The sequence below is a fragment of the Stylophora pistillata genome, chromosome 9 (genome assembly GCF_964205215.1).
Source record: "Stylophora pistillata chromosome 9, jaStyPist1.2, whole genome shotgun sequence".
Taxonomy (NCBI): domain Eukaryota; kingdom Metazoa; phylum Cnidaria; class Anthozoa; order Scleractinia; family Pocilloporidae; genus Stylophora; species Stylophora pistillata.
This window is the reverse complement of record NC_142527.1, coordinates 11,706,538-11,728,533: the sequence shown is the minus strand read 5'-3', so window position 1 is coordinate 11,728,533 and position 21,996 is coordinate 11,706,538. Positions and strand designations below refer to the sequence as shown.

The 21,996-nt window shown below is 35.7% G+C and overlaps 2 protein-coding genes and 3 long non-coding RNA genes across 6 annotated transcripts; 4 read left to right on the top strand and 1 right to left on the bottom strand.

Annotated features, from left to right (window-relative positions):
* Window positions 1-1,281: 1,281 nt before the first annotated feature.
* Window positions 1,282-2,064, top strand: LOC148723309 (uncharacterized). The gene is made up of 2 exons (XR_015991836.1): window positions 1,282-1,524; window positions 1,857-2,064. It is a non-coding gene; the product is annotated as an uncharacterized LOC148723309 (long non-coding RNA).
* A 6,347-nt stretch (window positions 2,065-8,411) lies between these two features.
* Window positions 8,412-9,216, top strand: LOC148723308 (uncharacterized). Its single transcript, XR_015991951.1, has 2 exons — window positions 8,412-8,722; window positions 9,055-9,216. It is a non-coding gene; the product is annotated as an uncharacterized LOC148723308 (long non-coding RNA).
* A 277-nt stretch (window positions 9,217-9,493) lies between these two features.
* Window positions 9,494-10,994, top strand: LOC148723307 (uncharacterized). The gene is made up of 2 exons (XM_088734418.1): window positions 9,494-9,557; window positions 9,672-10,994. The coding sequence occupies exons 1-2, from the start codon at window positions 9,494-9,496 to the stop codon at window positions 10,661-10,663; spliced, it is 1,056 nt and encodes a 351-aa protein (XP_088590544.1). The 3' UTR covers window positions 10,664-10,994.
* Window positions 10,848-12,277, bottom strand: LOC148723306 (uncharacterized). The gene has a single exon (XM_088734216.1). The coding sequence runs from the start codon at window positions 11,998-12,000 to the stop codon at window positions 11,005-11,007; it is 996 nt and encodes a 331-aa protein (XP_088590342.1). The 5' UTR covers window positions 12,001-12,277; the 3' UTR covers window positions 10,848-11,004.
* A 4,083-nt stretch (window positions 12,278-16,360) lies between these two features.
* Window positions 16,361-19,757, top strand: LOC111328148 (uncharacterized). Of its 2 annotated transcripts, XR_015991897.1 has the most exons (3): window positions 16,361-16,563; window positions 16,894-18,979; window positions 19,576-19,757. It is a non-coding gene; the product is annotated as an uncharacterized LOC111328148 (long non-coding RNA). The 2 variants fall into 2 exon arrangements; XR_015991898.1 differs by lacking the exon at window positions 16,361-16,563 and having other exon boundaries at window positions 18,728-18,979.
* Window positions 19,758-21,996: the final 2,239 nt, after the last annotated feature.

Below are 21,996 nucleotides of genomic sequence, written 5' to 3'. Positions count from 1 at the left end.
TTTAACATAATTTATATAGTGCTAACTCCACTAATTGGTCAAAGCTCTTAAATTTCATTTTGTTCCAGGAAAATAAAACAGTATAGAATCAACGACGTATTTGAAAGAATGTTAAACTCACGGGTAACGAATGAATCAAACGAGTACAACTTGCGTTGTTATCAGGAAACACCTTCAGTCTGTGTCGAAAATTTTCATCATGAGACGTTTCTGAAGGCAACTGTTCAGTAGGAAGTGTAATGTTTCTCGCTGTGGTGAATCAATGAGTAACCACTTCCGAGGTTTCTCTAGGCGGGTTAATTCTCAAGAAATTATTTCAGCTGAGCTTGATATCTCCCATAGGGCAAGCTGAAGTTTCCTCCAAAACAATCTTACTGCTCAATGATGAACCGTAACTGATTCAAGATGGATACGAAAAACACGGTGTATGCGGTTAAGCGTTGGTTAGAATAGATTTTTATACGTCAGTGAAAACGATATCTACGCTCGTTTGCAAAAGTTTTGACACCTAACGTTCCCCTGGAACTTCTTGTAATTTTTTATTACAAATGCTTCAAAATAAGTGAGAAAAAGGGTGTGTGAGCGATGAAATAAGTGATACATCACATACCATGCAGGTTTTTTATCGTGAGTTTTCACTCTCTCAAAGAGTTCGGAACTCCAATATTAATATGGGACTCGAATCTCATTAACTTCTATCAAAATTGTTTTTAAGTACGCTGGTAATTTGAAAGTCAGAAAGTCATCTACCGAAAAGACTAAGAAAAAGGAGAAAAATGATTGAAAACTGAGGGAAAACACTGCTATTTCAGTCGAAATTTAATACCTAAAGTTATAGCCGGTAAATAATGATCCTACAATTTTATAAAGATTCCTATGTAAAAAAACAAAAAACAACGACAAAAAAAAGAAACTCCTAGATGTCCGAGAAAAAGCCATTACCGAAAAAACAAAAATGCAAGTAAGCCAAGGATATTAACTCGACTATATTGCCACCTAGAAAAAAATATTTTTTGACTCATTTTTATTTCAAACAATTAATTTTTTCATTTGTTTCGCTCCAATTTGTATAACAATGATTGCTCTTTCATATCTTCTTATTTAATAAACAAGCACACATGGTATGCCACTCTTGATCAATTCTTATGAAAAGGTTAAAGACATTTTTTTACTTACATGAAAAGTTTGATTGCTTCATCTCTTCCCGATCATTCTCTCTGCTTTTCTTTTCTGCTCAACAGTTCGCTTGATGACAAACTTCTGTCACTTTCCTTAAATAATTTAGTCATTCTAGCCTATTTAAGATAAGAAACACGCATTCCACGACAGAAACAAATTCTTTCTGATCAGAAAGTATCCGCGAACAAAATGGCAATCAAATTGGTTTCCAGTCTCATTTGTATCCTTTTCCTTGCCATGTTATTTTCTCCGGAATCTGAAGCCGCTTTGAATGGAGCATGTATGGGCCTTCCCTCAGGAAGCTGTGGTCGCAAAGTCGAACGCTCACAAAAGATCAACTTTCATGTGCGTATACTGCAGCGTTAAGTATAAGCTTCCCCTGGTTTTATTTTATTCACTAAAAAAATTTTCCATAGTATTTAACTGAATACAATTTGGCAAGATACCTGATAATGTCTTCTGCAGCAAGTAAATGATGCTATTTTTGGCAACATCCGTTTTTAAGTTGATTTTAAAAAGTAAAGGGAAAAGTTAAGTTTTGTATAGCGTGTTTTAAAAGCTCGGATGAAATTTGTTCACATCTGTTTTCTTATTGACTGTATATTTTCTTAAAACGCGTTCATGTCACATGATATATTTTGCACTTTTATTTTTATTTTCTTACTCTCATCTTACAGGACGATTTAGAAAGTTCCCTTATGAAACGCCGTTCGTGTGATGCTGCGAAACGCGTGGGTTGCTGAACCTGAATTTGTGAAGTAGAATGATAAAACAAAGCCTCGTCACTGAAGACAATAAACAGGCTGGGATGAGTAAATTAAAAATTGAAAAATTAATCAACCAGTCCCATGTGTTTGTGGTTCAAATAAAGATAACTTAAATATACCAGTGTATGTCTAACCTCTAGTGAGTGTAATTACTGTAAAACGCGAACGACGTTATTGAGTGTTGAAACTAAAAAAATATCCATATTTCTGCAATCGGGAAGTACGTTTATTTGTCGTTACGTAACTTTCGTTTCTCGGGGATCTTTGGTAAATTATATCCTTTGAATCAATTGTTTCCCTTGGGACAGGGCTTTCGGGTTATCTCATAGCCAAAAATTTCGGACAGCATGGCTGCCAACTTGGCCGTAAGCATGCGTATATAACACGAAAAGAGATTAAATATGGCGGCAGAACATAAAGGAAATATGGGGGAGACTTTTTACGTTCCTAATTTTAGTAATTTCCGCTCAAATGGGTACTTTCCCCAGCTTAAAAATTAATAAAGCAATAATCGAACTACATTTTTATCGCACAATAAATGAAAATAATTCCAGTCAAGCCACTGCCTTTTGCGATGAAAAGAACTCCAGACAAACACAATGAAGCCCTTACTAACCTCTTCAAAGAGCACTTAACTTCATGCCTTTCTGAGCGTGAGGAGAAAACGTTCTTGTTCCGACAAGTTTTCCCAGCTTCCCATTCAAGAGATGAGATGTAACCTTTGCAAACCAAACATTTTCTCCCGAAGAAACACACTCTAGCGCACTGCCTTTTCAGGACGAAAAGCAGGCTTCTTTGAGGGGAAAATCATTGAGGGGAAAACGCTCCATAGACGGTTTGTTTTCCTTCTTCTCGGCAGCTATTTGGTAGCCATCTTTGTTATTCTTCGTAATTCCCCATACACGAAGTATTCACATTAAAATAGAGAAGCTGCTGAAAATAAATTTCGAAAAAAAGCGGGAACGCGGGAGGGATTTTTTGCTAAAATAATTATATTCATATGTGCCATGTCTGATATACCGCCAGTTAAATAATTTGAACCTTGGAAAATCAACGTTGTGGACATCTCACTGCAATATGCAAGAGACAGAGAAGCAAGAAAAATAACCTTGGCAATTGCCTTGGCCTATAGCACCATTAAAGAATGATACTATCTTGTCAGAGGCCAAGAAAAGGTTCAAGAGGTTGATCACAGTGAAGGTGAGATATTTTCTTTTGGTATTCCAACTTACCCTAGGAGGTTTTTCTATTCACTTTATTTTCAACAGCAGTGCTCACATCATTTAAATCCTTGTAATAGCCCTTACTTACTCTTTGATTCGCTCTAACCGCCATTTTGATTTATTTTGTTTTTTGCGCCCGCGTTAACTGCCGCTTACCGTCCACAATTTCTGGCTATGTAATATATAAAGATATGTATGAATTGTGGGCGCCAACCGTAGTACATAACAGAACCTCCCCAAAGTATCAAATTCCGGGCCTCGAGGAATGACGCAATTGGTAACTAGAAAACTTATAAGATTGACTACTACGGCAAATATCTTAATTTTTATGTTTATACTGGTTTCCAATGTACGTGATGGTTTCCTAAGATGGCGCGTTGTGACTAGAAACGCTCTGTGACCCTCCACGAGAAACGTATAAGATGAACGCACGAGCACCGTTGAATCACACTCTAGAAAATAGGCAATGAATGAAATGACATGGCGAGTTTTATGCGGTGTGTCCGATGGCACGACCAAGAATAACAATACAATAAAATAGCACGCAGCTTAAAGGGAACGCCACCGAGTCAAATGACACACTGTGACCGCGTTTGAACAAATATAGTAAACAGCCTTCGATGAGCAAAACCGGTCAAACTTGGGGAAGAGTTAAAATGAATATGTACCTGGATTTAATTATGAATAAATCTATATAGTGATATTTATTCAAGGGTGAAATTTAAAGTTATTCGTTATTTTTCCTGATAAAAAGTGTAAAACTCATAATGGTTGAAACACAGTAAAACGTAATAGATATATGTATATATATCTGTGTAACTCATAACTCTGTCTGCGCACCCCTGCTTCGTTCAATTTATTTCACTTCCAACTCGAAGTTCATAAGTGAAAAAAAGTTCGGAGAGGATACAAGGCCTCTTGGACTGGTTTTATTCAGTATTTGAGAGCTCAGCTTTTACTTCTTTACAGAAGATAAAAATGAAATTCACAAACTCCCACTCATTTTTGCATTGGCCTACAAGGAGTCAATGAAGATAAAACTACTGTAGAAATGGAAATCTTTATCAAAAATTTTAATTCATAACACAAGGAGATAGTTTTATTCGTAGTTTTATGAAATCAACTTATCTATTTATTTTCTTTAGGGAAAAAGTGGAATAACAAAGAAGGTAAATAAAAGACTACGATCAGCGCCAGGTGGTTTAAAACATGGCTGAGCTACCCTTAGGAAAGTTTCCTGCCGGTATTTTATTACTGAAAAGATATGAGGAATGGCGAAAAGAAACCCAAAACCAAGTTTAATTTGTAAGTCTTTTTCAAACACCGTGCCCGTTTCATAACTTTTTTCCCTTTACACGTCAGTTTGAAAACAATTTTTTTGTGCTTGAGAGTCTCTTTAATTTTTTCCTCCTCGCAGCTGACTAGATGGTTTTCACATGAGCCTCTCATTAAAGCTTTTTTAATATTTGTATTTATTGCTAATTTGTACACGTAAGCATAGTTACATCTTTATTAGTTTGACTTGAAGCTCGGCTTTACATAACAATATAGAAATTGAACTTAACCAGGCTGTGTAACTGAGCGGTAACAAGAACAGCTGTACGTCACTCGACGGATTGGTGGAATATTTTTTGGGTGTATTGTTTTTTTCGACCCATACGCTGAATTACAAAAAGCGTGGGCTAATTTACAGACCTACAAGTGGGCGAAATTCCTTCAAAGGCTTTATAGCAATTATTGTAAAAAGCAGGACAGTCTTCCTTCTGTGATCAATAAACGTGAATCCAAGGCTTCAAGGTTTTCCAGTCGTCTATCAATTAAAAGAGTATTTCAATTTGAGCTTTTAGGTCTAAATTACAAATGTAGTAGCAATCAGGCTGTAAAAAAACCGAGCGGTCAATTGATTGACACCTCGAACATCGACAATTTAAAAGGCAATCCCTTTGTGGGTTTATATAACAATTCCAATATATGTAATTAAGTAAGCGAGTCCAATAAGACTGTAGGTTGAAGTATATTCAACAACAGGTGTGTTTTTTTAGTGAGTTAACAATGCCAGAGCATGTTTGATTGTCATGAAACTTTCACGAAGCATCCGCGTGTCGACGCGTGGATGATTTGGTAAGTGTGAGATGTGAGTTAATTAAAACCAAACCCAAAAAATTAACTTTTAAAAGAAAAAACTAAGAATATTAATTATAAAAGACCGGAAATCGTTCCTTTCCGATTGATCTCCTGTAAGGCAGCTATGAAGACAACTGATTACTTGTCCATCAGAATTTAGCAAGCTGATAGCTTTCGTGTTTCAGTCTCATTGTCTCCAAAACAGGCGATAAAATAAACCAACATGTCATATTCGTGTTGTCTTCATAAAACTTGTGATAACTTCATAAAGTTTCATTACACTGTAGTTTTTTTCTTTTACTATGACTAATTAATTTGCTTTGTAATATACACATTAAATGAATATCTACATATAGTATGTCTTTGTTCGCTTTTCAATTAATAAAAGTAGGACTATATTGCGAACTTTTTTCTCGCGTGGCAATTTATTCCTCCATTGCATCTCCGTCCTTTTGGTATTAAATTTAATCACTTTAACCAGCCAGAAATTAATGGTTTTGATCATTTTCTTTAAATAATTCATCGCCAAAAATTATAGCATATTAAAGACAACTGATAAAAGACTCTTAACTTTGTCAAAGCCAAGAAAATTCTTTGAACAGAAAGTGCTTAGTGATAGAATGGCAGTCAAATTCTTTTTTTGTCTGGTTTGTGTTCTTTTCCTTGTGGTGATATCTTCATCCGAATCTGACGCCTTTGCCAATGGGGGAACTAAAGGTTCTCCTTCTGAGAATCGTAGGAGAGACTTTTCAAACCATCTCGATGTTTTGACTGATGATTTGGAATAGATACAACGGGAATAGTTCAAGATATTTCCGAATATCTCGAGAAGTTATCTGACTTTGGCTAGGAGCAAATATCACACGCCTACAAGCGAAAATTTAAAATCATATGCATAACGATTAAATTAGAAACAGAACTAATAAAAGAAATCTGAATATATATCAACCAAGATTGACTACCCGATATTTCAGATCATCAACTAAATCTGTTAACCTCTCGACCAGCAACGTTGATACTTTACTTGTCATTAATGTCTTGTTAGATAAGTCCAGAAAAAAATTCTAACACAGGATCAACTTTTTTCCTCCGGTGTAAAATGATGAACAGTCCTTTTTATGTGGCAAATTAATATAACAAGCGAAACGTTAAAACTACATATATAGCATATATTTCTGAATTTAAAATAAGTATGATATAATCAATGCGTTCAAGTTATGTTCTAAACATAATTTTACCTAAGAAATACTGAGACTTTTAAAACTACATCCACGAATTGAAGACTTAAGTTTGAGGTCAATTGCAGCCAATTACCATTTGAAAACAAATTTTGCCGTGAAAATTACATTAAACCTGGAATAAATCTTAAATACGTTTTTAAAAGTCTCCGTTTTCATTTTTGGCGAAAGCGAAGCAAAATATTTCTTCCCACACCAACGTTTTCGCAACTGAGGTCTTTACTTGTCCTTACTAAAATGGCCGAAAACAATAAAATGAGTTGGACTTGGAATTAGAAATAACATCAATCGATCGCTATCCTTCTTCTTGGCCTGTACATTGCACAAGACTATGTTTAGCTGATGACATAGAAAAATGCTTGAATATCCCAAAGTTATCAGCCATCTTGGACAAATGCTCCGTTTAGGACTGGAAACGATCACATCTATTAATTTGTTCGTCACCGTTTTCAGATGCCTCCGTTTTTACCTGTCCACACTAAAACAGAGCGTTTTAAAAAGGTCGCGTTTTCAGAAAACTCCACGTTTGGAATCGTTTTCGAAAGTCTCCGTTCTCATTTTCCGTCGTTTTTAATGTGGATGACCGGTAAAGCTGCATCAGAACGTATCCGTTTTCAAATAGGCTACGTGTGAATGCTTCAGTCATTCAAAAGGGGCTAGGATTTCTGATTAATTAATTTAATTTAACATAATTTATATAGTGCTAACTCCACTAATTGGTCAAAGCTCTTAAATTTCATTTGGTTCCAGGAAAATAAAACAGTATAGAATCAACGACGTATTTAAAAGAATGTTAAACTCACGGGTAACGAATGAATCAAACGAGTACAACTTGCGTTGTTATCAGGAAACACCTTCAGTCTGTGTCGAAAATTTTCATCATGAGACGTTTCTGAAGGAAACTGTTCAGTAGGAAGTGTAATGTTTCTCGCTGTGGTGAATCAATGAGTAACCACTTCCGAGGTTTCTCTAGGCGGGTTAATTCTCAAGAAATTATTTCAGCTGAGCTTGATATCTCCCATAGGGCAAGCTGAAGTTTCCTCCAAGACAATCTTACTGCTCAATGATGAACCGTAACTGATTCAAGATAGATACGAAAAACACGGTGTATGCGGTTAAGCGTTGGTTAGAATAGATTTTTATACGTCAGTGAAAACGATATCTACGCTCGTTTGCAAAAGTTTTGACACCTAACGTTCCCCTGGAACTTCTTGTAATTTTTTATTACAAATGCTTCAAAATAAGTGAGAAAAAGGGTGTGTGAGCGATGAAATAAGTGATACATCACATATCATGCAGGTTTTTTATCGTGAGTTTTCACTCTCTCAAAGAGTTCGGAACTCCAATATTAATATGGGAGTCGAATCTCATTAACTTCTATCAAAATTGTTTTTAGGTACGCTGGTAATTTGAAAGTCAGAAAGTCATCTACCGAAAAGACTAAGAAAAAGGAGAAAAATGATTGAAAACTGAGGGAAAACACTGCTATTTCAGTCGAAATTTAATACCTAAAGTTATAGCCGGTAAATAATGATCCTACAATTTTATAAAGATTCCTATGTAAAAAAAAAAAAACAACGACAAAAAAAAAAAACTCCTAGATGTCCGAGAAAAAGCCATTACCGAAAAAACAAAAATGCAAGTAAGCCAAGGATATTAACTCGACTATATTGCCACCTAGAAAAAAATATTTTTTGACTCATTTTTATTTCAAACAATTAATTTTTTCATTTGTTTCGTTCCAATTTGTATAACAATGATTGCTCTTTCATATCTTCTTATTTAATAAACAAACACTCTTGATCAATTCTTATGAAAAGGTTAAAGACATTTTTTTACTTACATGAAAAGTTTGATTGCTTCATCTCTTCCCAATCATTCTCTCTGCTTTTCTTTTCTGCTCAACAGTTCGCTTGATGACAAACTTCTGTCACTTTCCTTAAATAATTTAGTCATTCTAGCCTATTTAAGATAAGAAACAAGCATTCCACGACAGAAACAAATTCTTTCTGATCAGAAAGTATCCGCGAACAAAATGGCAATCAAATTGGTTTCCAGTCTCATTTGTATCCTTTTCCTTGCCATGTTATTTTCTCCTGAATCTGAAGCCACTTTGAATGGAGCATGTATGGGCCTTCCCTCAGGAAGCTGTGGTCGCAAAGGCGAACGCTCACAAAAGATCAACTTTCATGTGCGTATACTGCAGCGTTAAGTATAAGCTTCCCCTGGCTTTATTTTATTCACTAAAAAAAGTTTCCATAGTATATAACTGAATACAATTTGGCAAGATACCTGATAATGTCTTCTGCAGCAAGTAAATCATGCTATTTTTGGCAACATCCGTTTTTAAGTTGATTTTAAAAAGTAAAGGGAAAAGTTAAGTTTTGTATAGCGTGTTTTAAAAGCTCGGATGAAATTTGTTCACATCTGTTTCCTTATTGACTGTATATTTTCTTAAAACGCGTTCATGTCACATGATATATTTTGCACTTTTATTTTTATTTTCTTACTCTCATCTTACAGGACGATTTAGAAAGTTCCCTTATGAAACGCCGTTTGTGTGACGCTGCGAAACGCGTGGGTTGCTGAACCTAAATTTGTGAAGCAGAATGATAAAACAAAGCCTAGTCATTGAAGACAATAAACAGGCTGGGATGAGTAAATTAAAAATTGAAAAATTAATCATCCAGTCCCATGTGTTTGTGGTTCAAATAAAGATAACTTAAATATACCAGCGTATGTCTAACCTCTAGTGAGTGTAATTACTGTAAAACGCGAACGACGTTATTGAGTGTTGAAACTAAAAAATATCCATATTTCTGCAATCGGGAAGTACGTTTATTTGTCGTTACGTAACTTTCGTTTCTCGTGGATCTTTGGTAAATTATATCCTTTGAATCAATCGTTTCCCTAGGGACAAGGCTTTCGAGTTATCTCATTCTCTACTTTCGCATGACCCATAATGCTTTGCGCCTTGGGGGGTAACCACAGTAAACAAAATGGTGGATCTTGGTGCTCAACGCAAGGTGAATTTGAAACTCCCAAAAACCTGCAAAGAAGTGTCCAGTTTAACTAAACCGAGGCTGAAAGAAATCTGCAAAGTATTATTTATTGATTTTGAAAAATCAATCGGTAAAAAGGCGCTTGTCAACGTCGTAATGCAAATCAAGGTATTCCATTGCCCCCAATCTACCACATTCTTGGTAGTAAAGAAAATTACGCTTTTTCAGAAACTGTACTTCATAATCTTCCTGATTTTATGACAGCTGATGACATAAATCTTGTTTTTTGTCATGAAATACAAGTTGATTTTGAAGATAATGAAAGAACCAAACAAGAGAACATTATAAGCCCTATAAAGGATCATCCAGCATCCTTATCCGATATTCTTAGGAAAGCAGATTCAATCATTGAGAAGATTGGCGTGGATGATGACAGAATTAATGAAATTGAAAATGCCACAAGAGAACAGTCGAGGAGCTCCCAGTGGCATGCTGATCGCTTCCCTAGAATCACTGCATCCAAGTGTAAGCGTGCTCTTATAAAAGAAACAACAAGCCCCACCAAAGCCATGCAAGAAATCCTCTGTTACAACAAAGCCTTTCAATCACAATACATGAAGGATGGAATCAAATCAGAACCGGAAATTATTAATCAATATTCTAAATGCACAGGGAATGAAGTACAGCCATGTGGATTTTTTGTATCCAAGTCCCATCCATTCTTGGGTGCCTCTTCCGATGGACTTGTTGGTGATAATGGTTCCATTGAAGTCAAGAAAATTCATCCCCAGGACAGTGAAACACTAGAAACTGCTCTCTTGAGGCTTAACATTGTGAAAGCTACTGATAGCATAAATGAAAACCATCCATATTATTATCAAATTCAACAGCAGTTGTTTTGCACTGGAAGAAAGTGGACAGATTTTATTGCTTCAGATGGCATCAAGTTATTTATTAAACGAGTAGTATACAACCCTGAGTTTTGGAACACTAAGTTGTCAAGACTTGAGCAATTTTATTATAATGTACTGCTACTGGAGCTTGCGTACCCTAAAGTGAAGGATGGTTTGGAAAGGATAGGTAAATTAGGCATTGATTTCTCCACTTTATCTACCTTAAGGCAAGAGTAACGATATTTCAATCTGCTTTGGAAGTATGGGTGAACTATGCATTGTTTTTTCCTACTTTATCAAGGGATATATAATCAAAATTGAAAGGAAGATTAAGATTAACCATAATGAAAATCACTCTAATACAGGTGATATGTATAGCTTTTTTGCTTAAATAGATTTCAACGGAATAATATGCAAGTAGTTTTATTTGCAAACTTTAATAATAATTTACTTGCTTCACAGCCAAGACTCTAGGTGTTGCTAACATTTTTACTTGGTAATATATTATAAACATGAAAATATAAGAAATATAAGAAATCAATAAAAATAGCCAGTTCTTGTTTCAAAACTGTTTGTGCTCACTTTAAAATTGGTGTCTGAAAATTAAGTAAATATGCACAAACAGTAAAAATCTGTTCTGCCAAGTGAGCCATACTCAGTCGGACTTCATTATCAAGAATGTGATAAGTTTTGATCCTTTGAATTGCCCTTTCGACATGAATCCTGGCTTCTGCTATTTTTTCAGACCTTTCCCCCTCTTCTTTTTTCATTTGTGACCTCCCTTGCCCTTTAAAATCCGGAATAGTAACCTTAACCCCACTTTCACGCATTGTATCACTAATATCAAACCCCCTATCAGCCATAACCTCATCTCCTTGCTCCAATGTTGCTAAAAAGTCAGCACTATTTTCTGTAATGTGCTTGTCAGATGTTCTCCCACCCCAAGCCCTGGAAACATAAAAAATAGCAACGCAAGTATTAATGGCTACTAAAAACTTAAAAGTGCTGTGGCTCTTATAATTTGAATACATTTCCTTGTTAGCCTGTAGCGAAGATGCCTTTTGTGCAAAAATTTCTGTACAGTCAATAATAACATTCAAATGAGGGAATTTTGAGAACTGCTTTGCCCTGCCATGATCTTCACAGTAACTGGGCATCTGGCACAGGTCCTTCAAATAAAAATGTAGTAAATTTACCCAAGTGGTGAATATTTTACTCACACTTGATTCACTTAGGCTAAATCTAAGGGCCAGGTCTGTTAATGTAAGACCCACACGTAGGCGGACCAGCACCATAAAAAACTCCTCTTCTAAAGTAAATTTGGATCTTGGGCATTTTTTTTCTGATGTCAGAATTTTGGATTTCATCTCAGATCCTCTCCAATTTTTCTTTTTCTGAAGGGCCACAAAATTTAAGTAATCAAAGAGGGCTTTGAAGGTGGCATAATTTGGAAAGCCAGTCCAAAACTGAAACCTCTTATCATCCAGCTTGATATTCTCAAGGATAAGACATTTGCTGGGAACATAGTTATTTTCCTTTTCTAGATCAGCAATTTTCCTGTTCAGCAAAACCATTTCATCTACGACTGACTGATCCACTTTGAGAGATTCAGGATCAACTTGAAGCTTGTAGTAGTCGTGTTCCTTCAAGTTGTGGCTTGAAGGTAAGCAGCTTCCCCAGATGTTGTGGTCTTCAATAGTAAACTGGTCTTGTTGTGGTCTCCCTCTTGCTTCAGTTGCCTAAAATTATAACAACAAGAATACAAAGTATTAGCTATTTTGCATTTTAGTCATATGCTTACACTTGAGTTATAGACAACAAATAAGCTTGTGTCAAATCAAGGATCTGGTTGTAACTTCACTTACATGTAGTTCAAGTCTCCTTCGCTTTGGCTTTGGCATTTCAACATACTGTGTCGTGTCCGTTTTTAAACTGTTCTTGCTCGACCTAGATGTCTTAATCGAACTATGGCTGTGGATAAATATTGATGGCACGAATGCCTTGTCACTTGGATCGTCAGACTTTGCACCTCCAACAAAGTGCACTGAGCAAAGACGAGCGTTGTCTGTTGGAGTGAAATTCACTCGTCTTATACGTTACAATCAAGCTCTTCTTCGCCTTTCTTCTTTTGGAATTCTGTAGAACTTTAATTCTGGATTTCCTTTACGGTTATTCGAGCAACCATGGGCACAACAAAAGTCACTTTTACCCATTCTAGAACATGTCAACAACCAGTTCGTCCGACGAGAATCCAAGATGGCGCCCACTGAAGTCCAGGCTACCCCCCAAGGCGCAAAGCATTATGGGTCATGCGAAAGTAGAGAATAGCCAGAAATTTCGGACAACATGGCTGCCAACTTGGCCGTAAGCATGCGCATATAACACGAAAAGAGATTAAATATGGCGGCAGAACATAAAGGAAATATGGGGAAGATTTTTTACGTTCCTAATTTTTGTAATTTCCGCTCAAATGGGTACTTTCCCCAGCTTAAAAATTAATAAAGCAATAATCGAACTACATTTTTATCGCACAAGAAATGAAAATAATTTCAGTCAAGCCACTGCCTTTTCCCATCAGAAGAACTCCAGACAAACACAATGAAGCCCTTACTAACCTCTTCAAACAGCACTTAACTTCATGCCTTTCTGAGCGTGAGGAGAAAACGTTCTTGTCCCGACAAGTTTTCCCATCTTCCCATTCAAGAGATGAGATGTAACCCTTGCAAACCAAACGTTTTTCCCCAGAAAAAACACACTCTAGGGCACTGCCTTTTCAAGACGAAAAGCAGGCTTCTTTGAAAGTGAGACCAATGTGGAATGGGCGCCATCACTGAGGGGAAAACGCTCCATAGACGGTTTGTTTTCCTTCTTCTCGGCAGCTATTTGGTAGCCATCTTCGTTATTCTTCGTAATTCCTCATACACGAAGTATTTACATTAAAATAGAGAAGCCGCTGAATATAATTTCGAAAAAAAGCGGGAACGCGGGAGGGATTTTTTGCTGAAATAATTATATTCATATGTGCCATGTCTGATATATCGCCAGTTAAATAATTTGAACCTTGGAAAATCAACGTTGTGGACATCTCACTGCAATATGCAAGAGACAGAGAAGCAAGAAAAATAGCCTTGACAATTGTTTTGGCCCATAGCACCATTAAAGAATGGTATTATCTTGTCAGAGGCCAAGAAAAGGTTCAAGAGGTTGATCACAGTGAAGGTGAGATATTTTCTTTTGGTATTCCAACTTACCCTAGGAGGTTTTTCTATTCACTTTATTTTCAAAAGCAGTGCTCGTATCATTTAAATCCTTATAATAGCCCTTACTTACTCTTTTATTCGCTCTAACCGCCATTTTGATTTATTTTGTTTTTTGCGCCCGCGTTGACTGCCGCTTACCGTCCACAATTTCTGGCTATGTAATCAGAGATATGTATGAATTGTGGGCGCCAACCGTAGTACATAAGAGAACCTCCCGAAAGTATCCAATTCCGGGCCTCGAGGAATGACGCAATTGGTAACTAGAAAACTTATAAGATTGACTACCACGACAAATATCTTAATGTTTATGTTTATACTGGTTTCCAATGTACGTGATGGTTTCCTAAGATGGCGTGTTGTGACTAGAAACGCTCTGTGACCCTCCACGAGAAACGTATTATAAGATGAACGCACGAGCACCATTGAATCACACGCTAGAAAATAGGCAGTGAATGAAATGACATGGCGAGTTTTCTGCGGTGTGTCCGATGGCACGACCAAGAATATCAATACAATAAAATAGCATGCAGCCTAAAGGGAACGCCACCGAGTCAAATGACACACTGTGTCCGCGTTTGAACAATTATAGTAAACGGCCTTCGATGAGCAAAACCGGTCAAACTTTGGGAAGAATTAAAATGAAATATGTACCTGGATTTAATTATGAATAAATCTATATAGTGATATTTATTCAAGGGTGAAATTTAAAGTTATTCATTATTTTTCCTCATAAAAAGTGTAAAACTCATAATGGTTGAAACATAGTAAAACGTAATAGATATATGTATATATATCTGTGTAACTCATAACCCTGTCTGCGCACCCCTGCTTCCGTTCAATTTATTTCACTTCCAACTCGAAGTTCATAAGTGAAAAAAAGTTCGGAGAGGATACAAGACCTCTTGGACTGGTTTTATTCAGTATTTGAGAGCTCAGCTTTTACTTCTTTACAGAAGATAAAAATGAAATTCACAAACTCCCACTCATTTTTGCATTGGCCTACAAGGAGTCAATGAAGATAAAACTACTGTAGAAATGGAAATCTTTATCAAAAATTTTAATTCATAACACAAGGAGATAGTTTTACTCGTAGTTTTATGAAATCAACTTATCTATTTATTTTCTTTAGGGAAAAAGTGGAATAACAACGAAGGTAAATAAAAGACTACGATCAGCGCCAGGTGGTTTAAAACATGGCTGCGCTACCCTTAGCAAAGTTTCCTGCCGGCATTTTATTACTGAAAAGATATAAGAGGAATGGCGAAAAGAAACCCAAAACCAAGTTTAATTTGTAAGTCTTTTTCAAACACCCTGCCCGTTTCATGACTTTTGTCCCTTTGCACGTCAGTTTGAAAACAATTTTTTGTGCTTGAGAGTCTCTTTAATTTTTTCTTCCTCGCAGCTGACTAGATGGTTTTTACATGAGCCTCTTATTAAAGCTTTTTTAATATTTGTATTCATTGCTAATTTGTACACGTAAGCATAGTTACATCTTTATTAGTTTGACTTGAAGCTCGGCTTTACATAACAATGTAGAAATTGAACTTAGCCAGACTGTGTAGCCGAGCGGTAACAAGAACAGCTGTACGTCACTCGACGGATTGGTGGCATGTTTTTCTGGTCTATTGTTTTTTTTCGACCCATACGCTGAATTACAAAAAGCGTGGGCTAATTTACAGACCTACATGTGGGCGAAATTCCTTCAAAGGCTTCATAGCAATTTTTGTAAAAAGCAGGACAGTCTTCCTTCTGTGATCAATGAACGTGAATCCAAGGCTTCAAGGTTTTCCAGTCGTCTATCAATTAAAAGAGTATTTCAATTTGAGCTTTTAGGGCTAAATTACAACTGCAGTAGCAATCAGGCTGTAAAAAAAGCGAGCGGTCAATTGATTGACACCTCGAACATCGACAATTTAAAAGACAATCCCTTTGTGGGTTTATATAACAATTCCAATATATGTAATTAACTAAGCGAGTCCAATGAGACTGTAGGTTGAAGTATATTCAACAACAGGTGTGTTTTTTTTAGTGAGTTAATAATGCCAGAGCATGTTTGATTGTCATGAAACTTCCACGAAGCATCCGTGTGTCGACGCGTGGATGATTTGGTAAATGTGAGATGTGAGTTAAAAAAAACCAAACCCAAAAAATTAACTTTTAAAAGAAAAAACTAAGAATATTAATTATAAAAGATCGGAAATCGTTCCTTTCCGATTGATCTCCTGCAAGGCAGCTCTGAAGACAACTGATTACTTGTCCATCAGAATTTAGCAAGCTGATAGCTTTCGTGTTTCAGTCTCATTGTCTCCAAAACAGGCGATAAAATAAACCAACATGTCATATTCGTGTTGTCTTCATAAAACTTGTGATAACTTCATAAAGTTTCATTACACAGTAGTTTTTTTCTTTTATTATGACTAATTAATTTGCTTTGTAATATTCACATTAAATGGATATATACATATAGTATGTCTTTGTTCGCTTTTCAATTAATAAAAGTAGGACTATATTGCGAACTTTTTTCCCGCGTGGCAATTTATTCCTCCATTGCATCTCCGTCCTTTTGGTATTAATTTAATCACTTTAACCAGCCAGAAATTAATGGTTTTGATCATTTTCTTTAAATAATTCATCGCCAAAAATTATAGTATATTAAAGAAAACTGATAAAAGACTCTTAACTTTGTCAAAGCCAAGACAATTCTCTGAACAGAAAGTACTTAGTGATAGAATGGCAGTCAAATTCTTTTTTTGTCTGGTTTGCGTTCTTTTCCTTGTGGTGATATCTTCACCCGAATCTGACGCCTTTGGTAATGGGGCAACTGTTGGTTCTCGTGGCCATGGTAAGAGAGGCTTTTTAAACCGTAATGACAAGAAGGTAAGTAAGAACTATTTGTTTTTGGTTTTGACTTTTCACAATACCTTATTACTCATTTTTGCGACAAGTCCATCAATTTAAAGTCCATCAGATTTAAGTAAAATGTGTCTAAGAGTGTCAAAAGAACTTGATGACAAACGTAATCGAACACGCATAAATTGCTTGATTCATTATTCGTTTAAAATTCCTAAGACGATAAATTGGTCCAATGATCAAGCAACCCGCCAATACACTTTACTTCTAGTAGATGAATAACAAAAGAAATTGTGCTTGCGTGTTGGTGTCATTTCAACTTTGGTACAATTATTTACTCTTCCATTCTTTCCGTAGGACGACGCTAGAAATGTCCTCGTTAAACGCCGTGTGTGTGACGTGGCAAGAAGAATGGGTTGTTGAAACAGGATTTCAGAAGCAGCCGAATCAGAGACTTATTCATCTACTAGAGTTTCTAGTGCGTTATGGCGCAAAAAATGTGAAGTAATGAAAAATTTATCTTGATGAAAAATACAGGTTGACGTGAGAATTACAAATTAAAGAAAAATGCTGAAAATCCCGTTTTGTTTTTGACTATGATCATCATTATTAAAACAATCGTTTAATGGACATTTCATGAATCGAATAACCCTGAGTGCATTTATAAAATATAAGCTACATCGAGCACCTGTCGATTGGAGTTTAATTCAAGTAATGCTTTTTAACTTTTTATATTATTTCAACAACAGGATTTTCTTTTTATATAAAATTTTTGTTTTTGTTTCGGTTTTGGAACTGAACTTTTCGACTTCCAATGCTTTGAGCAGCTTCGTAGCTTTAATCATTAATTTATTGCGGTCTGATACGCGAATGTAACACAACAGGCGTTTAATGCCATTACAAATTATTGTGAAGACTAGGATGCGTTAGTCAGTGAATATATACTTCTAACTAACTGACACAAATCAATTGATACAAGGTTTCTTCTCATGCGTTTTTACAAACGTATGAAAAGAAGAGCCCGTGGGGATCTTTAATGACTGACAATATTGCTCTGGTCTTTCCTGCTATACTCAGTTTATTTGATAAAAAATTAACCTATCGACCCATTCCTCTCTGCGGCCCGCCCCTGCCCCAGCTTGTGTTCCAGTGCAGAATTCCTACCCGTAATCTTAAAATTTTGGAAGGCATGTCAGCAACCATGTTCAACCAAATACGATTTCTTTTTACTTTTAACTTTAATATCTATATACTGCATACACGTCATCGAAGGAAACCAATTTCATTAACGTCTCCTTTATCTAGGTGGGTAGTTAAAAAGCAAATAGTTAATATCAGCTGAAAAATGCTAAAAGAAGTGTTTAAGAACCCTTTCAACTTAAAAACTTCGAGTTACAGTGACAAGCTACTCTGGAATGTAAATCAAACTATTAAAAATCAATAAGATAGGACGCAGAAATGAGCCTGGTATAGTTACCTTATAAATAATCAATATAGTTTGTTATGAACGATTAAAATTGTGTTAAAGTTACAAAATCTTATTTTTTTTTAATCAAGATCAAAAAAAAAATTAAAAACTTCCACTGACAGTGACAAGTCACTCTGGAATGTAAATCAAACAAGTAGTGATTGGTAAAATATGCAGTTCCAGCTGTAAACAGTATTTTATGGATCAAAACATTGGTCAGAGCGGAATGATGCAAGAGAACAGCACGTTGTTAATCATGGATAAACAATTTTCACAGATTTTTTTCATCCATTACCTATCATTACAAAGGTAAGCTTTACAAATAAGTTCCTTTTTATCAAAGGATGCAAAAATGAGCGTGTCATAGTTACCTTATAAATGATCAATATCGTTTGTTATGAACGATTAAAGTTGTTGTAAAGTTACAAAATCTAATAAAGTTTTAAAATTTAGATCAAAAAAATTCCGCACTGAGTAATTTCAAAATTTCATTAATGCCTCTGTGATATTAATTATTATTTTTGTTACGATTTATGTATAATAGCCATATAACCATAGGGTGCCAATTTTTATTATATTTTTCAAATAAAAGTTTAAGATCAATTTCTATATCCATGAACAACTATATTTCTTTATTTCTGATCCGCCATTTTTTTGTTCTTCTTTTCTCAGAGATGGCCATTTGGTATCCAACAGAATGTTAAAAGTGTACTTTTATTTCATGTTAATAATTAATGGTAATTTCAGCCTATAAAAGACCACAAACAAGTGGCCCAGAACATTTTACATTAGCACCCAAGACAAGCTCTCGTTGACCAGAAAGTGCCCAGCGCTAGAATGGCAGTCAAATTGTTTACTTGTCTGATCGGTTTACTCTCACTCCTGGTGTTATTTTCACCCGAGTCTGATGCCTTTGCAAACGGAGCAAATAGCGGTCTTGGCAAAAGAGCCTTCGAGGTGATGAGTGACTTTCAGGTGAGTACCTCCATACGCTGGGAGTTTTGTTTTCCGTTTATTCACCTTTTATACTATGATTTGTTTTATTGAATGAAATATAGCATAATTGGGTACGTGCCGGATAAAACGTTTTTCAGCAAAAGCATAGGTCTAAAGTTCTTGAAAGGCTGAGAAAAATTTTGGATGAATGAGAGTTTTATTTCTCTTCTTTGGTTTTCTTTCGAAACTTGAAACTTAAGCTACATTTAGTTTCATTTGCTTCTCTCTTGCATGATAATTTTGACGTCACCCTTATTACCATTCCCTGCTTTCAGTGTTTGGTTGCAGCAAGTACGAAATTCGTACTCTGAAGATTCCAAAACGTTTAAGGTAGAAAAAGTCTCATGTCTGATCTATTTGAAACTTTGATCTAAGAAAATAAAAAAGCGCTAATTTCTGGATGGTTATTAAAAAATAAAACATTAATAAAAAGGTGACAAAAAAATTGATTCAGTAAAGGGAAAGTTGTCGACATTTTCTTTCGAGTTCATACCTATACTTTTAGAATCCTTGGATAATTTGTTTTCGTAGTTTGTATTTCTGTTTACTTTCTTTATTTCTCTCTCTTTTCATAGGAAGCTGATGAAAATTTTGTCATAAAACGTCGACTGTGTGATGTGGCAAGACGCGAGGGTTGCTGAAATGTGATTCCAAATGTTGATGGAAAGAAACAACAACCTTAATAATTAATTACTCCTTTGAGGAGTATAAAAAGGTTAATATGAGCGAGTAAAAATAAAAACTCAATGGTACAGTCTCTTACTTTTGTTTCTTTCTAACATATGAAGATAACGTGAAGAATAAAAACAAAAATAGAGCTAAAATACCCTAAGGACAGCAAACTACCAAGTTCACAATGAAGTATATAAATAGTTTTTGCATGAAAGAAACGTCGACCAGTGATAACTTCACGAATCATCTAAGTTTTCTCGCTTGTTTGACCAAGCTTTCACGGAAGACGATAATGTGAATAATGCCCCACCATTACTAGCTGAAAACAGGGCTGTTGTCTCCTGAATAGAGAATACAGTATATGTTTCTTAATAGCTGAGGTAGAGTCCTATGTCATGATATCTCACTTTGATTTAAAAATAAGACAAACATCATTAGAAGTAAGAAATGAGCTCGAGCAAAATTATCGTCTATAAATCGATGGGAAAACCTCAGGAAGCCCCGAATAACAGAGTTTAGTTTCATTTAGAAATATCGCGACTAGCAAAGCCTCAACTAGCTCATAAAGCGCCGTCTGCATAAAATGGATCTTTTTCTTATTTTCTGAAAAGTAAAACTTTACATCTAGCACCTTCTTTGTGTGGGACGAAATCTGTCGTAGGACTTCTTTGATCTTGGAAGGTACATTACAGCATCAAGACACCTATTTCATTCCAATAGGCTACTGTACGCCGAGGCTTTCTGAATCGTGCGTGAGTAGCAGGGGTGGATGTGCACCACTCAGTTCCTTTTATCGTCCCTCTCCCAAGGGTAGCTAACAAAGAATTTCTCCTAGCTATAGCTTCAAATTTCCAAGTAAAAAAGGTGATAAGAAGAAGGAAGAGTCAGAATGGCTGGCAAATATAGGTCAAAGTTTATTAGATGAATCGAACGAAGAAAAACAGCTTGACGACCAGAAAATTTCCTCATTTAATGAAGAAAATAGAAACAGCAACACGATAACGCGCCAATTCCGTTCCGCTTTTCATACTTCTGTCACGCACTCCCCGTAAATAAATATCCGCGAATTCGCCCGCACTGAAATAACAGATTGGCGTGTTGGATAATAAATAACTTATTAGACGTTTTCTTGTGTAGTATCGCTGAGTATTTTTACTCGTTATTTGTATTTTGACGAGCCCGTAGGGCGAGTCAAAATACGGCAGAACTCGTAAAAATACTCAGCGATACTACACAACTAAAAGTCTGATAAGATATATTTGTTTGATTTGTACATAAGATTCTATAAGCTAAAATGATAAGAATTATTCGGGTCAGTGAGGAAAACTGGTAATTAAATCAAATATGGCAATTAAAAAAAATACAGTTTCCTTGATTGTAATGAAAAAAAAAATCCTTTTTCGCACTAATTCACTTGCCAAGTTGTTATGGGATAGTCTGTTATCGGAAAGTTTGATAAGCCAATCACGTTGAAAGTTGTAGTTTAAATCAAACAATCACAAGTTTGATTTCTTATAAATACAAATTTCTCTTTCTTTCATAACCTGGTTATTCTTAATTTCTCGGAAATTGTAATTTTTATAATTAATTGGTAATAAGACTTTGTGTCGTACGATTCGGTATTTAATCATACTCGTAGTGAACAAATCGGACCGCTTTTGTTATCATTCACATGATTACACACCGAATGGGACTCTTTTAAGAAATAAGCTGAGTAAAATAAATCTTTCCTTTCATAGAATAGGTAGGCTTTAATTTAACGCTAAATGAGTTTTACACATTATCTATATAGTATACTTCATTGGCTTTTTTTTCTTTAAGAATGGGACTCCACTCAGTCCTATAACCATTGCATGTACTTAGTTATCGCAGTCGTTCTCATCAACAACATTATCTTAATGTTTTTCCAAGGCTATGTTATCATAACGCAAGAAATAGCGATGCACATATATTGGGATAGCATTCCAGTGCTCTGAGAATCGTTTTTAAACGGTCTCTTCTTGGTTTCAAACGGTTTCAAACGGTCTCTTCTCGGCTAAAAAAATCCCTCGTTCACCGTTAATAATTAACCCTCGTTCACCGTTCACTGGTTTGGTTCCGGAATGGTGAATGACAGAAAAACTCAACATTACGTTCAAGTTTTCCGATAACTTAAAACGCACGCCAAATTCACTGTTCACCCTCAGTAAAACTCAAGAACAACACGAAGTTCATGGCATGTTATCCAGCACTAGGAAAATACCAATGAATAGCCTGTTTTTCTATAGTTTTCCCGTGTGTGCGAATGTTGCATTTTCAGAATAACTAACGGTGAATGCCATGAA